This window comes from Podarcis erhardii (genome assembly GCF_964252035.2).
Source record: "Podarcis erhardii genome assembly, chromosome: 11".
NCBI classification, from domain to species: Eukaryota; Metazoa; Chordata; class Lepidosauria; order Squamata; family Lacertidae; genus Podarcis; species Podarcis erhardii.
The window spans coordinates 42,767,070-42,784,247 of record NC_138501.1 but is presented as its reverse complement, the minus strand read 5'-3'; the positions used below and the strand labels follow the sequence as shown (position 1 = coordinate 42,784,247).

General features: G+C 42.7%; 1 protein-coding gene across 10 annotated transcripts in view; it reads left to right on the top strand.

Annotated features, from left to right (window-relative positions):
* Positions 1-17,178, top strand: part of ZNF532 (zinc finger protein 532) — a 52,374-nt gene that overhangs the window by 15,074 nt on the left and 20,122 nt on the right. For all 10 annotated transcript variants that reach the window (XM_081881362.1, XM_081881371.1, XM_081881363.1 and 7 more), the window contains one exon: positions 5,941-8,307. In XM_081881362.1, coding sequence (XP_081737488.1) covers positions 5,968-8,307 — 2,340 coding nt within the window. In that variant the 5' untranslated portion in view covers positions 5,941-5,967. The remainder of the gene's footprint in view (positions 1-5,940; positions 8,308-17,178) is intronic.

The window sequence follows — 17,178 nt, the reverse complement described above, 5'->3', positions numbered from 1 at the left end:
CTCTCTGCGCAAGTTTGCGATTTGATCATCCTCAAGGGCGATTTCGAAAAGCATAGTTAAGGGGCATTGAGAAGACGCCAAAAAGAAGTGGGTTAAAGAGGCAGCCCTCTTTTCCAAGCTGTGTTTTGTCACGAAGCTATTGGACTTGAATCCATCAAACTACACAGTGCAGTGCAAACACCGCAGTATCCCAAATGAATTAGCCAGACTGTCAGCATTGGGCTGTTGGCAACAAACATAAGCAAATCTGGATTCCTAGGGAGATGGTCTCTCTATAGGATTGGACGGTGGTGTCCCCAGAATCTGCCAAGTGTGATTTGTCAAGAAGCCAGAATCTTAAATGCCTGCAGGGTTGAAGCATTGTGCAGAGGCTACAGTTGCATCATACACAAACCAGAAAAAGAGACGCAAGGTTGAGGGCTAAACAACATGTGGCATTTATTTTATGGACGCGGTAAACATGCATTTTCTCTCTCTTGAATGTAAATGGCAGCTATAGGCTGAGGAACACTTGGGCCTGTGCTGGGACTGTTTGTCACCTTACTCTGTAGTGCTGTTGAAAATCCCTACTCAAACGCCTCCATCTGAATGCTCCCATCGCTTCCTGGAGCATTTTAACAGAGATGGTATATATTCATTGTACCACACTGCTTTAAATGGTTCTTCTTTTAAAAAAGAAAAAAGGAACTCTTGGACCACCCCATAAGTAATGCATTTTTGGTGTTGCCAGAGCGTGCATTGATAGATTCACCTTTGTTCTGATGTACATGGGTCAGGGGAGGCGGCTGATGCAGGCATGTTGACTCCAGAAATGAGAGCGAATGGCTTTCTTCTCCCATTCCTTGCATGCCAGAAGATTCCCAATTGGCCTTGACCTGCCCTCCACATGTCTTTGACTGCAACTCCCAGCTGTGCTGGCAGCCAACGGATGGGTGTTGTAATCCGAAGCGTCTGTAGGCGTAAAGTTGGGAGAAGGCTGGTTTTGACCTGACTCCGATCTAGGTGCAATTTAAGATCCTTCCTCTTCCTCTTCCACCACAGGTAGGTGTGTTCTGTAGTCACAACCCATTAGCAAACGTATTACCGGCTGCAGAGATGGGCAAATAGAGACTGAAGAGAAAAGGAGGGAAATGCTAGTTAAATGTTCACTTTTATCGTTTTCATAAAATATGCATTTGTGTGAGATCAGCTCTGGCTGGCTTGTGGTTTTGGAGGAGAGCAGTGGTACTTCTGTAAGGTGGTGAAGAGGGATGAGTGTTCGATAGAATCTATTTCCCCCTTCCTTCCCCGTAGCCGCCTCCCCCAAAACTATATGGGCTGATTTACACAGCTCCCATGACATGTCAGGAAGTGAGCTGAATCAATCCTGGCTGAGTTAGTGAGCTTGATTGTTTTCAGTGATTCACCAAGAAATCAGATTCAAGATGGCCAGGAGGGGTGGAATCACCAGGGTGTGTTTTCCTGATACTTGCAGCTTTCCCCTGAACTTGGAACTTCTTGACCTGGAATCGTTTTAATTCCTCTTTTAACTATTCTAAATGCTGTTTAACCAGCTTCTTTCATTGCGATTTTCCCCCCATTGCAATTTTACTTATTAAATTTATGTCTTGCCCTTCTTCCCAAAGGAACCCAGTGACAAAACATTAACAACAAACATCTTAAAGATAATTCCAGTACAGATGCAGTCCTGGGAGAGATCTCTGCTTAAAAGGCTTGATGAAGTTTTAATTATGGACACTTTCAACGTTTTGGTGGAATTGTTTTATTTTGTATTTTAATTATAGATTATACACCTGCTCGTGGGGTAGAGGAGCTGCAAAAAAAACTGACATCTGGCAACCAGTGCGCCCCTTGGGTTTCAGATAGTACATGGGTAGAGGAGTCTAAGAAGCCTGGGACACAATTTTTTCAAGGCCCTCTAGTGGCTATGCTGGCTCTTTTACCAGAAGTAATGTATTTAGTGTTAGCTCTGGAAATGTTTACTCAATTCTGACCAAACTAAGCCTCCTAATGTATATCGTGCTCTAGGAGGCTAAGTTTGGTCAGAATCGAGTGAAATATATAGACATTATTTTCAGCTCTCCTACCCCACTATGACAGCTTCCTAGGTTCCTATATACTGTATTGTGTTTTCTTTTTGGATGCTACAGTTGTCAGTGGGCCCAGAAGGCAGAATTCCCTCAACCCTGTGTTCCTGGGTTTTTAAATCTCTTTCCTTGGAGAAATCTAGGACTGCCCACAACTTGGGACAATTGAAATGTTACTTACTTCCAGCCAAAGGGTGTGATTGTAAAAAAGCTCCATACTGTGTACAGTGTTACAACTCCATGTGACTTCTGGCATTTGTCTAGCCCCATGCTTTAATTATTTAGCTAACTCTTCAGGGCTTTCATCCTTGAATTATCTTGGAATCTGTGGAGCAACACTTTTAATGGAATTTGAATTTGAGGTGGTTGTTTTAAAATAAAAACCCCTCCAGGAATGGCTAGCTTGTGGCTGCTTAAAAGGATATTATTTCATAGAGGAGTTTTTTTAAAAAAAGAAAAAAAAAATGTGCATTTTATACTGAGTTCGTGCTTCAGCAAATGTAATTATGATAATCTAGCTTTTGCAATAATCTCTGAAGAAGATAAGATGCATATCAATTTGCAGCAACTCAGCTGAGCGAAATCTTTTCAGTATTTCAAGATTAGTGAATGGTCTCAGCAGTTTGCCTAATTTAAAGGCAATAAATAAGAACCCATGAACTTTTGGAAGAAAGTGCCTTGGTTTGGGGAGGTTTGTATTGGAGAGATTTAGAAATTGGATATAGGGATAATAAGTGGATAAAAAGTGACTTGTTTGCTGTTAACAGGGCTTTTGAGTCATTGGTATGTGAATGCTAGTGATCCCAGCATTTTATTTTGCCATGTGAATTATGGCTTCAGGCAATCTGAATGCCTTTGGTATTCAGCTTATTTTACTACATACTTATGATAGATATAAAGAGATTTCATAGCTGGGTTTTTTTGTTTTCTTTTGCTTTATACTAGCCTCCTTGTGATGCTTCAACTGTATCAAAAGTGACTTCAGTGCACTCTCGGTTGGTTTTCATTCGGTTCGGTATTGGATCACTGCATTAGGTCGATACAGAGGTGCTGTGAAACTAACATTGTAGGCCCAAACTGGAATTAGAATTACATTCTGTGCCTCTGCATTTCTAGAGCTGTTGAATTGCCTCCAGTGTTGACTTCCTGTTGGATTTTGGTTTCTGTCCTTTTTTTAGCTCTCTATTAAATCCTCTTGATTTCTCGTGTATATTTTGGGGCTATTGTGGGCATATTAGCACAGTAGTACAGAGATGGTGTACCTGGGCATCCGTAAGAGAGTTCTTAACACTCTTTTCACCCTGGCACTCCCTGGGGGTCAATAGGAAGACCAATTCAACTGGGATCTGTATCACTAGGATTAAATTCAGCCTTGAATAGCCAAATGGATGGTTAGCTGCCAGCCCCTGCTGAATATGGAAAAGTAGGACTCTTGTGTAAAGGTCCAAGGCACCGATGTGGAATGACAGATACTATAGGTCAGGTATGGGGAGATAGTTATCTCTCCCACCCCTCATGGGCCAAGCTTGAAAGGTGGGCAGAGTTGCCAACCTGTCAGACACAGTGACATACCCTAGAGCAGGCATATCCAACTCCCAAGAGACTGTGATCTACTCCCAATATAAAAAAACTGGCAGTGATCTACCCATTGTCATTGGAGAGAGCATGCGTGGAGTGGGTGGATTGCCCAGAGTTGTTGAGCTTTTTTGGGGAGGATTGCACAGTTTTTTTAGCTTCCCCCACTAACTTTTTGTACATGATAAGGACCCCGTGATCTACCAGGATCAGCTGGGGATCTATCGGTAGATCACGATCTACTGGTTGGACATCCCTGCCCTAGAGGCCCGAGATTCGGAGAGCAAATGGCAGTTAACATGCCCACTCTGTCATTCTTGCCTTTCATTGACTGCTTCCAGACATGCCTCTATCCATGAACAGGACGCCGGCCCGTTCACAAGCTTGATGTCGGTGCAAGCAGCTTGAGCAGTCCTTGCTTTGCTCCTCCCTTCCTAGAAGGGAAGCCAAGAACAGACCTTGGTTTCCAATCATGGTTTGCCTTGAGAAGAGCAAACTACAAACACTGGTTTGCACATAACACTGTGGTTTGTTTCCCCTTTATAAGAAAGGAGCAAAGGGCAAGCTGCTTGAGCTGTTTATGGCCAGTGTTACGTGTGAATGAAGCCACTGGTGACTTGGGCCGCTGGTTCTGAAACTCAGTTTTGGAGGTACATGGAAGACTTTCCTGGGAATTTCCACCCTGTAGGCTATCATGTTTTTATATCCCACTATAATTTTTTGGGTATCCATCAAGAAGGAGCAGCAAGGGGAAGATTTGGTACTTCTGTGAAACCATTTCCACCCCTTTTTTTCTTGTAGGCAGAAAGCCTGACCTTCTGTGAATGATTCCTGGCTGTTCTTGAAGACGTATGTCTATTCAGCCATGTTTCCTTCTGTGTTCAGAACTGAAAATCAAATGCATTTTTTTAAATATTAAATGTCTGTCATTATTTGTTTTGTTTTTTCCTGATCAAGAGTTTTCCTTTTGAATTTTTCTCTTGCACGAGTTGCCATGTATCTGTAGACCTGTGGGTGTGTCCCCTCTGTTAAAATTCATGTTCCCCCTAGCCCTGTGGAGGGTCTCTGCTTTGAGACTGTCCACCTGCAAAGTGGGGGGGGGGGAGAGAAGCAGTTTCCCCAGTAAATATCAAATCCCTCCCCCAATCTACAACATTCTAACTTTACATTACCTGGATATTAAACTGATCCCCACATATTACGAGATTCAGAATTGTGTCTCATCACCAGACCATCACAAAGCTAGAACTAAACAAAAGGGTGCTTCCTATTTGTAATGAAATTAACAAAATCTAGAATGAATAATATTTTCACAAACCTAAATAAGATTGTATAAAAGTGTCAACACACCTCAAATATTGAATCTTCCTAGCAAAGAGGCAGGATTAAATCAGTGTGTATGGTGCTGGGCAGATAAAGCTTTTTTTAGCATAGAGAAGATAGGCTCCTCATGTTCCACTAGAACTTTAATGATGCCATATATGCTCTAAATTCGGTGGAAAATGTGAATGGAATGTTTTGATGGAACTCCATAACATTTTCTTGACGCTCTGTGCCTGTTCTCTTCCATGCTACGTCCAGTACTGCTATGATAACTGAGATACTGATCTTTTGTGGATGAAATGCCCTGGAGTTTTGGTAAATAACTAGCACTGACATACTTTGCTCGCCTCTTATCCCTGTTATTGAATTTATATACCACCCTATACCCGGAGGTCTCAGGACAGCTCACATAAAAATATCACAGTATATAAAATAAAAATAAAAGCAATAACCCAATAATACCCCTCCCCAAAGAACCACATTTTAAAAGGGTATGGGATGTTAATCAGGTCAACCAAAGGCCTGATTAAAAAGGAAAGTTTTTGCCTGGTGCCTAAAGGTGCGTAATGAACGCGCCAGGTGGACTTCCCTGAGGAGAGCATTCCACAGACGGAGCCACTGCAGAGAAGGCCCTGTTCTCATGTTGCCACCCTCCAGACCTCTCAAGGAGGTGGCACATGAAGGAGGGCCTCAGAAGATGATCTCAGGGTTTTGGTAGGTTCACATGGAAAGAGGCGGTCCTTGAGAAGAAAGGTTTCCCTCACAATTGGCTTAAAAAGCAAAATCCTTTCCTTACTTGCAAGTCCTCAAAGTAATTAGAAACCCTTCAGAAAGTTTGTGTAAGTTTCTTGGCAGAATGAAACAACTTTAGTGGGCTTCATTTCCCACTGGTATGGGTATTTTTGCATGTTAAAAATCACAGCACTGATAGGAAACATTTCTGTTCATTTTGTAGATTTGCTTCTAAGCCATTAACGTGACCATGGGAGATATGAAGACCCCGGACTTTGACGACCTCCTTGCGGCATTTGACATCCCAGATATGGTTGACCCTAAAGCTGCTATTGAGTCAGGACACGATGACCACGAAAGCCACATCAAGCAGAATGTGCATGCTGATGACGATTCTCACGCACCGTCGTCATCCGATGTTGGCGTCAGCGTCATCGTGAAAAACGTGCGGACGATTGATTCCTCTGAAGGAGCGGAGAAGGAAGGTCACCCCTCTACAGGCAATGGCTTGCATAACGGGTTTTTAACTGTTTCGACTCTAGATGGTTACAATAAAGAAGACTGCAAATCTCACAAAGACGAGGGCTCTGTTTCTGAGACAACACTGAAAGAGTCTACCTTCAACCAATTCAGCCCTATCTCAAGTGCTGAAGAATTCGACGATGATGAAAAAATTGAGGTGGATGACCCCCCTGATAAGGAAGAGATGCGTGGGAGCTTCAGAGCGAACGTATTGACGGGGTCCGTCTCCCAGCAGGATTATGAGAAATTAAAGGTACTTGGAGGGGAAAACCTGATGAAACCTGGAGTTGCAGGTTCCGGTAATGCCGATAAAAATAAACTTGTTAAAAGAGACTCAGAAACAAACTCTACGCCTTTGGGTATGTACGAACCCTTTAAAGCGAGAAAAACAGATGATAAGCTACATAAAGAAAATCCCGAAAAGGTACATGAAAACCGGGTACTTGATGGAAAAATAGGCACCGAGAAAGTGGAAGCAAACCTCACCAGTGTTTCACAGTCGAAAGCAAAGTCATCAGCAAAACTCTCCTCGTGTATTGCTGCCATCGCAGCACTTAGTGCTAAAAAAGCAGCAACAGACCCTGTGAAAGACCCACAGTCTACTTCAAGAGAGCCGTCTCCCTTGCCAAAAGATATGAATGAAAGCCCTAGGGCCATTGACAAATCACCTGAATCTCAGAGTCTCATTGACTGTGCTAAGAAACCCTCTGTTAAGCAACCTGACAGTCCCCGGAGCGTATCGAGCGAAAACAGTAGCAAAGGGTCTCCGCCGTCGCCCGCAGGCTCGACACCAGCAATCCCCAAAGTCCGCATCAAAACCATCAAGACGTCGTCTGGTGAAATCAAGAGGACGGTTACGAGAGTGTTGCCGGAAGTTGATTTGGACGGCGGACGCAAAGCAGAACAAACCACTTCCATGGTGGCGTCCATGACTTCGCTGCTCTCCTCCCCAACTTCCGCCGCAGTCCTTTCTTCTCCCCCTCGGGCACCCCTTCAGTCGACGGTCGTCACCAACGCCGTTGCGTCCGCAGAACTCGCCCCGAAGCAGGTCACCATTAAACCCGTGGCTACTGCTTTCCTTCCGGTGTCGGCTGTTAAGACAGCAGGATCCCAAGTTATCAACCTGAAGCTCGCGAACAACACGACGGTGAAAGCCACCGTGATATCTGCTGCTTCGGTGCAGAGTGCCAGCAGTGCCATTATCAAAGCTGCCAACGCCATACAGCAGCAGACTGTGGTGGTGCCAGCGTCCAGCCTTGCCAGCGCCAAACTCGTGCCAAAGACAGTCCATCTTGCCAACCTTAACCTACTGCCTCAAAGCGCTCAGGCCACCTCCGAACTCCGCCAGGTGCTCACCAAACCTCAGCAGCAGATCAAGCAGGCAATAATCTCTGCGGCGGCTTCGCAGCCTTCGAAGAAGGTGTCCCGAGTCCAGGTGGTGTCGTCTTTGCAGAGCTCCGTGGTCGAGGCTTTCAACAAGGTGCTCAGCAGTGTTAACCCCGTCCCTGTTTACATCCCAAACCTCAGCCCCCCCGCCAACGCGGGCATCGCTTTGCCCCCGCGTGGCTACAAGTGTTTGGAGTGCGGAGACTCCTTCGCCCTGGAAAGGAGCCTGACGCAGCACTACGACCGGAGGAGCGTGCGGATTGAGGTCACCTGCAACCACTGCACAAAGAACCTTGTTTTCTACAATAAGTGCAGCCTCCTCTCTCACGCCCGCGGGCATAAGGAGAAAGGGGTGGTGATGCAGTGCTCCCACTTGATTTTGAAACCCGTCCCGGCGGATCAAATGATAGCTTCTCCGACGAGCAATAGTTCTGTCGCCTCGTCCGTCCTTCAGAGTTCCATCGGGATGGGCGCCCATACCGTTGCCAAGATACAGTCCAACATCACCGGAGCAGTCATCTCGGCTCCGGCAAGCACGACTGTCCCTCCAGCCATGCCCCTGGACGAAGACTCGCCAAAGCTGTGCAGGCATAGCTTGAAGTGTCTGGAGTGCAACGAAGTTTTCCAGGACGAGACGTCTCTAGCAACACACTTCCAGCAGGCTGCAGACTCAAGCGGACAAGTACAGTATCTTATATTTAAATTCCAATGTTCCTCATACTATGCAAAGGAGATTGAGATGTTCTTCCCCTCCCCCTCCCCTTTATAAATGTGTGTTTTGCTTGGCATCCTTTTTTTTTGGTCATAACTTTTATTTTTTAAGTGGCAAAAGATTGAGAAAAGTAAATTTAAAGTGGGCTGGGAGGGAAGCAAAAAACGGCTTTTTGAGAAGAAAAGTGCTCATAGGAATTCCTAAGTAGTCCTTAAGCTACTTAAACATAATAACGAGGCAAAGTATTTCAACTGTTAAGTGTTCCATAGCCTGGCGCCTTCAGAAGTTGTCGGACTATAACTCCCTTCAGCTCCAGCCAGCATAGCCTGTGGTGGGATAGGAGTTATAGTTCAAATTTGGAAGGTACCAAGTTGCGGGAGACTGCTATGAAACAGTTTTCTGCATGCTGGTGGAGAGATTCAAATTTCAAGGGTTCCGGTTAAATGCTCAGCTGTGAAGGAGGCCATTGAGGTTACTGGTGTGTTACTTTTCTGGGGTCTGGAAGCAGCATGGTTCCTGATAGAGAACTTTCAGTCCATATGTCTTCCTGCATGTAGCACTCTCATACAGACTTTGTTTTTCTAGTGGTGAGTGTGCACATGCACAAACATGCGCACACACATGTTCTGTATCTATCCTGATCTGCTCCAGAAATAATCTGGAGGCATCTAGAAAAGACTCCGGATTGTGTTGGGTTTCATCAGCCCCCCCCCCAATCAACTTAATTTGCATTTTCCAAAATGGTATCAGAAACAAAACACAGTTATCCAAGTTTTGCATTTTGCTTCTTCAGCCAAGTTATGTATTCAAAAAATGCATAAACTAGGCTAAAATGTGCCTAAGATGTGCAGATAGATAGATAGATGATAGGTAGATAGATAGATAGATAGATAGATAGATAGATAGATAGATAGATAGATGATAGATGATGGATAGATGGAACCTATAAAATGCATTATATTTGCAAATTGCTTTGCAAAAATCATAGAATTGTATACAGAAATGTGGCTATTAAGTGGAATTCACACTAAGATGCTGGACATATGTATATATATATATATGTGTGCATATATACACACAGAGAGAGACAGACATTTTGCAAACTGATGTGGAGAACTGCAATTAGGACTGGAAAATGAGAAAGTGAAATTGAAAGGTTCATGGTCATCCTTATGTGAAATTGAAAGGTTCATGTAAAATGGATTTTGTTGAATTGCTACCCTTTTAATAATTTGCCAGTTGACAGACACAATCTTTGTTTTGTCCCCCCCCCCCCCGTAGTTAAATTTCCTGCATGAAGTTTTCTTGCCATATTGGGCGCTTGCCTTCTGAGCTTTGTTAATGTGTGAAGTCCATGGAAAGACATGCCCACCAGGGTTTGCAAGCCTGTGTCAAAAATACTGCTGAAAAGTGGTGATTAATAGGTCTCATTTTCTGCTCCATCGTAGCCTGTGTGCTTAACACTGCTTTTCATATACAGTCAAACCTCGGTTGTCAAACGTGATCTGTTCCGGAAGCCCGTTCGGCTTCCGAAATGATCAACAACTGAATCGCGCCTTCTGATTGGTTGTAAGAGCTTCCTGCACTCAGTGGAAGCTGCGTTAGACGTTCGGCTTCCGAAAAATGTTCTAAAAAAACGGAGCATTTACTTCCGGGTTTTCTGCATTTAGGAGCCGAAACATTCCAAAATGGAGCCGTTTGGGAGCCAAGGTTTGATTCTACTTACTGGCTGTTAAAGATTTATCGTTCTTCCCCAGTGGCGGTCCGTGTATTTTACTGCAGCTGCAAAGATACATAGCATAGTTTCAAAGTAAAGCACAGGCATGGTCTTTCCCCAAAAATATAGTTTTGCAAAAAAAAATGAAAGGTTAGGAAGTTTTTAAAAAAGAATCAATTGAGCTAAAACAGGCCAGCTATTACGTATTAATATTTAAGTCCTTTGTAAGCATTGGTCGAGCTGTGATGCCATGGAATTTTGACAAACATTTTAACTGCTCATGTAAAATTTAGAAGAAAGAAGCCTTGGGGCAGAAAAGGCTGTATACTGTTGGATAGAAGAGGTGCAGAGAGTTTAGATGTGTGAACCAGCATGAACTTCTGGTGTCCGTGTTTCTGCTCATGAGTATTCGCTCCCCTTTCTGGTGCAGGGCGAAATGAAATGAAATTCTCTTAGGGATAGTTCCTCAGTATTCCCTCTTGTGCTGTTGGGTGCGGAGAGGCGAAGAGAGCTGCTTTCAGGACAAGCCGAATAGGATGAACCTGCCTACACATTTTTCGCAGGATAACATGGTTATCTGCAGAGTGGAGCAGCCCGTTGCTTGGGGAAAGCAACTTTAGCAGCCCTGCCAGACTCTGCGCATATGATCCTTTAGGGCTGATTCCACTCTTCAGCTACTTGTCTGTGACAGATATTATAGCCAATAAGACCTTCCTGGCAACCCTCGTCAGAATGGTTGAAAAGCTTCCAAATCTTGGCATTTCTTCTTGTGTCCTTTATAAAACAACACAGTCCCTCTTAACATGTGTGCAACTTGACCTGACGTTTATCCCCCAGCCTAATATCTTTGCCTAATAAGAGAAATGAGGAGTGAAACCTATAGAATGGCACCAAGACACACACAGTTTCAGTACAGTGGTACCTTGGTTTTCGAACTTGATCTGTTCTGGGAGTCCGTTCGACTCCTGGAACCGTTCGAAAACCAAGGCGCAGCTTCCAGTTGGCTGTAGGAGCTTCCTGCAACTCAGTCGGAAGCCGCGTTGGACGTTCAGCTTCCAAAGAATGTTTGAAAACCGGAAAACCACTTATTTCCGGGTTTTCGGCATTCGGGAGCCGAAACATACGAGTACCAAGGCGTTCGAGAACCAAGGTACGGCTGTACTGGTTTTGGAGCAGTGGTTTTCAGCGGTGTTCTCACAAGCCCTGTTTGAGCATTCAGATGAATGTGTGAAGGCTCATGTTTTTGTGACTGGGGCCATGTGCACTGGCTTCACCCCTATGAAACCCCACCTCCCTTTCTCCTGACTGTATCTTTCTGTGTTGCCCATAACAGTCGGAAGGGGGAATCTCACAGTGTTTAGCTAAATTTAGTTGAAATCGCCCCTTTCATCCGGGTGATCATTCGGAGGATTCTGTCTGTGGCCACATGAATGAGTCAGAATTTCCCTGGAGATTTTTGTGCTCCATGCAAAGAAAGGTTGGAAGAGGAGTGGGCAGGGTGGTGTTGCATACAGATCTTGGAAGTGGGGATGGCATCTGTACCCTTGCACCTCTGCACAGTTTGAGTCCTTCTGTGTTGTTGAAGAAGGTTACTGCTCTCACCTTTCCAGGAGATCATAGATTATGCGTCCGTCAGAGAGACGGGATAAATACCTCCCCTGAAAGGCTCCCTCATGACCCATATTCTCCAGAAGAAAGGATGTGCATTCATCCAGTATTGTAAAAGTTTGTGGGAAAGAGTTTGTGAGTTGTGCTAGCTAGATCTGCTGTTTCTGTTTCGGTTCTGAGCTCAGGTTATGGTGCTAGTAATATTTGTTCATTTTATTTCATTTGAAACATTTCTGTGCTGCCTGTCCCCTTGAGGAAGGATACCTATTTAAAAAGTGCACACACCAGGCAGTATCATACACAGTATAAAATGTTGCTGCACCAGGCAGGACTAAAACCGGAATTAGATATTTACAAAAGCACAGTCACCGTATTTTTCACACTATAAGACCCACCAGACCACAAGACACACCTAGTATTTGGAGGAGGAAAACAAGAAAGAAAAAAAAATCTGAATCTCAGAAGCCAGAACAGCAAGAGCGATCGCTATGTAGTGAAAGCATTAATCCCTCTTGCTGTTCTGGCTTCTGGGATAGCTGCGCAGCCTGCATTCGCTCCATAAGACGCACACACATTCCCCCTTACTTTTTAGGAGGGAAAAAGTGAGCCTTATAGAGCAAAAAATACGGTAAATAAGTAGGTTTTAAGAAGGCACTGAAATAAAATTGGAAATGTCACTTACCCAAGTTAAGTGCTACAGTTAGAGAATAACTTTATCCCAAGTTTACGGACACAGAAAACTGTCTGGGATTTTTAGTCTGTGATTAGCAAATCCTTGATTGATGAGCAACTGGGACAGTGCCTTCTTCGTGGTGGTGCTGCAGTTGTGGAAATCTGCCCCCTCATAGATCCTGCAAGCCTTCTGTCCCATTTTTATATGGCGCTTGAACACATTTTTATTCCAGAAGTCGTTTTGTGATGGACTCTGGATGTTTCCGTTGGGCTTTGCTTTCTTCCTTTTCATGCCACATTTCCATCAAGAAGCATTCCCAGGGCAGGTTACATCATCCACATAAAATGTACACCATAACAGTAACTTTAAAAAAAACCCAGAAGAACCTACAAATAGAATTGTTCTGTCTGCTCCTTCTGAATACCAGAGCCCCTTCTGCACCACCAAAATCCTGGAAGAAGAGGTGGCAACAAAGGCTGAGCAATGCCAGGGCCAGCTCTGCTTCTGAGGGGAGTTATCTCCACAACTGGTGGCAGTGCTGGGTTTTGCAGCCAAGAGTATTTCAGTACTTCATTCATTTTTTATTTTGCATTTTATTGTTACGTCTCCAAAGCTGCTTACGTTAAAATGAAAATGTGTGTATTCAACTGACTTTTGTGCTACTGCAAGGATTAACACTAGCACAAACAGACACACACTTACCCCAAGTGTCACACACTGTCCCCAGATCTGTTCTAGAGGGGTGGGGGAACCCTGAGAACAGATTTAGAGGGTACACAGGGGAAGGACAGAGTAATTTCGTTGTGCAAAGAGAAATCCTTGTGCCAACAGAATCTGAGACTTAGCGCGCAGTGAGATTAGAAAAGCAGGACATAAGCAACTTAAATGAATAGATAGATCTCTTCTTTTATTTCTCTAGGTCATGAATCATGGATGAAATTTATTACGGTCAGAGACCAGCTTGAGAAACACAACTGGAACTACAATCCCAAAAGCAAAACAGACATTTAAAACTATGTACAACAATGGATTTTAAGTTTAAAAGTGTGATAGGCATATAAACACATAAAAACTTTAAAGTAGACTACCTTAGAGAAATGACCCAAAGTTGCCTGTGGATCCGGGTTTGGGAATTTTCTTAACAAACTAGATTGAATCGGGGGATGGTCTGCGCCTACAGATCTGTGCCATAGCTGTCAAGCATCCCTTATTTGGCGGGACAGTCCCTTATCCCAGCGCCATGCCCCACTGCTGTCCCTTATTGATGATGTCCCTTAAATAAGCTACTGAAGGTAATGGGGCCCTTTCTATGGCCAGCTGTCCTTTGTCAACAACAAATTGTTGCTGTTTTTTTGTGTTGAATATATGCTATATGGTAATTTATGGACCTAATAGGTATCTAAAGCCATTTGCATGCAACAAAATATGTATTTTATCAAAGTAATTGTTGATCCCTTATTTTGGCTGCTGATCCCTTATTTTCAAATCTGTAAGTTGACAGCTATGATCTGTGCACAGAATCTGGCGACGATCTGGGTCGTCTTTTGGTCTTTGCCTAACCGGAGAAGATCAGATTTTTGTTTTACCGGGAGGTCAGCAAGCCTCGCCAGCAGGGGGGTCAATGGTTTCTCTACGTGCCTCATTGTAAAAGCGACATCTAAAAAATATGTGTTCAGGGCTTCCTATATCCCCCTATTTCTCTAGGTCAAAGAGCAATAACATTTTACATGAAATAACATAACAACAACAAAAAGTTCATTTAAAAACAAGATAATGTATGTCATAGAATCCTAGAGTTAGAAGGATCTTCTAGTCTGCAACGCAGGAATCTTTTGGCCCAACGTGGGGCTTGAACCCATAACCAAGAGATTAAGAGTCTCATTCTCTACCAACTGAGCTATGTAGCCAAACAGTCTTCAGGAGAATGATGTAGCTAAAACCACTGATGAACAAGCATAGCCAATTAACATGGCTGTGCTTCAGATGGTGAAACAATTTGTCCAGTTAACTGCAGTTAACGAACCAGACTCCGGCATGGTAACTAGATTTCTCATCAGTGAGAAATCCATATTTTACATCATGTTTACTCATACAGTTACAGAGAGGGAGGTTCTAGTAAACAACCTTTTCCTCATCTCCTGAGCCAAGATATATCTACATATGAGTAGGGGTGGGAGAGAAATATGATTCATTTCACATTTAAAAGCAAAGTTACCTAATTTGCACTTCTGAAACCAATAAAATAACTGGAATGTTGCTATCCTTTGAAATCTACACTAACCAAATTTTGCTCTGCAGTTCACCAGCCAAGTAATGTTTAGATAGATGTGTATACTGGGATTAATTGTGCACGCAGATGTCTATATTAGTGAAAATAACATACAAAAGTGAATTACCGTATTTTTTGCACCATAACACTCACTTTTTTCCTCCTAGAAAGTAAGGGGAAATGTCTGCGTGTTATGGAGGGAATGCCTACAGGTGGCATGCCTACGGATTTTCCTCCTCTAAAAACTACGTGCGGGTTATGGTCGGGTACGTGTTATAGAGCGAAAAATACGGTATATTAGGGAAAATTTATCTGCAAAAAAATGTATATTAGGCAAAATTCACACCAAAATGTCAATGAATTAAAACAAACAAATACATTGCAAACTGATATGGGTATGTAGAGAACTGAAATTAAGACTGGAAAAAACGATAAACAGAGGGAAACCAAAATTCGTAGATTTCACCCATCCCTGTACAAAAGGTAGATTCATTTGTGTGTGTTTTCAAAAGTGGTTTGTTCATTATCCAGAGCTCATGTCGCTCGGGATTTTTAGTCATATCATTCTCCTGTGGATTGTTTGGATCCATGTACAGTATATTACTCTCTTCTTCTTTTTTTTACTCTTGGGACAGTGTGTGTGTGTTGCTATACTTGCATTGCATTAGTTTTGGTTTATGGGGCAACCTGTGATTCTAGATATACTGTTGACAATAAACATCAACTGCTTTCTGGAATTGACTGCATACTTTATTTAGGGTTTACTCTTGGGGTTTGGGGGCTCAAGAATTTGGGCTGCCTTTTTGTGCCTTTCTGTTGCCCGATTCCCAAGTCTGAAGAGCGGTTTGCTTTGCGAGCAGAAAGGCTAAGAGAAAATGTGTATGTTTCTGTCCTGAATATACTTTTGACATCTTGCTTTCTAAAGTAGAAGAATCTACCCCAGCTGGAAAAAAATGTCTTCCCCAACCCTTTCCTGGCTCTGTTGCAAACTGTGATCAAAGCAAGAGTTGGTCCCTACAGTGAGTATCTAGGCATTTCCAAAGCTGTCTAGCTAGCTGCTCCTGTTTAGAATGGAAATTTACCAGGGGATTAAGAGGCTGTGGAAGATGAGGTCTCTGCAGTGGAGCTGGATTATGATTTGAACTTCGTAAACGAGCCAGCATGTGAGATAGCGGAGCCTTTTTGCAAGCCGTTCACCACTAGTAGACAGTAAACTAGCTCCCGTTTTTCTTTCTAGAAATCCTTTTTTAAAAAAATGATATTTATTACTTTTAAAACTTACAAAAAAGAAGAAAAAGAAAAAAAGAACAAAAGAAACAATACAATATAGACAATACAAAACGCAACGTTAACATCTAAACACTATAAACTAAACAAAACAAAAACAATTTAAAAACACACATCATACCTTTACCATAATCTATCTTTCATTCCCTTGTTTCATTGACCTCCTCTCACCTCCCTTTTTGTGTTCCACTTCTATACATTATCTCAGCAAATCCTTTATCTTAAAATATTTTTAATCTTATTCCCCATTAAATCTAATATACCTATTTACACTTAACCTCTTAAAACATTTCCACTAAGGCCAAAAAAAAAAAAAAACCCCATTCCAAGATTTTTCTATCCCTCATTAAATTTTTACAAAATTTCCCTATATAAACTTTAAATTTTCCAATCTTCTTTCTTTCTAGAAATCCTATGTAATAATAGTTGCTAATCTTAATAAAATCTAGAAAGCCAAATCAGAGCAAGGGCCATGCTGCCTGCCATCACTCTGAATGTACGAACACTGTTACAAATTTTGAGGAAGGGGAGATCAGCCAAATGAACGAAACAGCGTGAATGGGTTGCAGTAGTGAAGTTTATTTGTGAAAGTAATATTTACCACCCTTTGGGGCTTATGTCTTATATATTGGTAGCTTTTAAAATCAAGCAATACCACTTTTGGAAATATAGAATTTGTCATAAATTGTGTAATGCTTTTTGTAAGCTCAAAATGTTAATATTACCTCTAGTTTACTTTTCTTATTTGTTTTGCTATTCATTGATATGAAAGCAGAACCACTAACACACACGATTATATTTTAAATGTAAATTTCAGCAAGGAAACATTTCTGGAAAAAAGAGAATTTACAGTGCATGTTCAGCTTTAGGCTGGGAAAAGCAAGAGGCAAAATAAAATATTGGCTCAGATCCCAGCAAAAGAACTGGGTGGCTTCAGTTGCTGATGCACACCCCCATTCCCAGCAAAAGGCACATCTGGCCAATTCGGTGTAATGTAGATTGGGATGTGCATATATAGATGTAAATTGTTCCTGGCAGAGCACACTCTTAAATCTGAGCTTGTACACATCTTGTGTGATTTATGAATTGGTTATAATTTCAAACAAGCTAGAAATCTCTCTGTTTTTTTAAAAAATAGCTAGCTTCTGTGGCAAATTGTACTTGTGGAGCTGAGTGAAATTCCTTCCAGGTTGCTAGGTTACCCATGGATTAACTGCAGAACCTCATTTATCTCTTCTTTCCAAACTGAAAAGCCCAAGCACACGCAAAACATTCTGGTTTGCACCT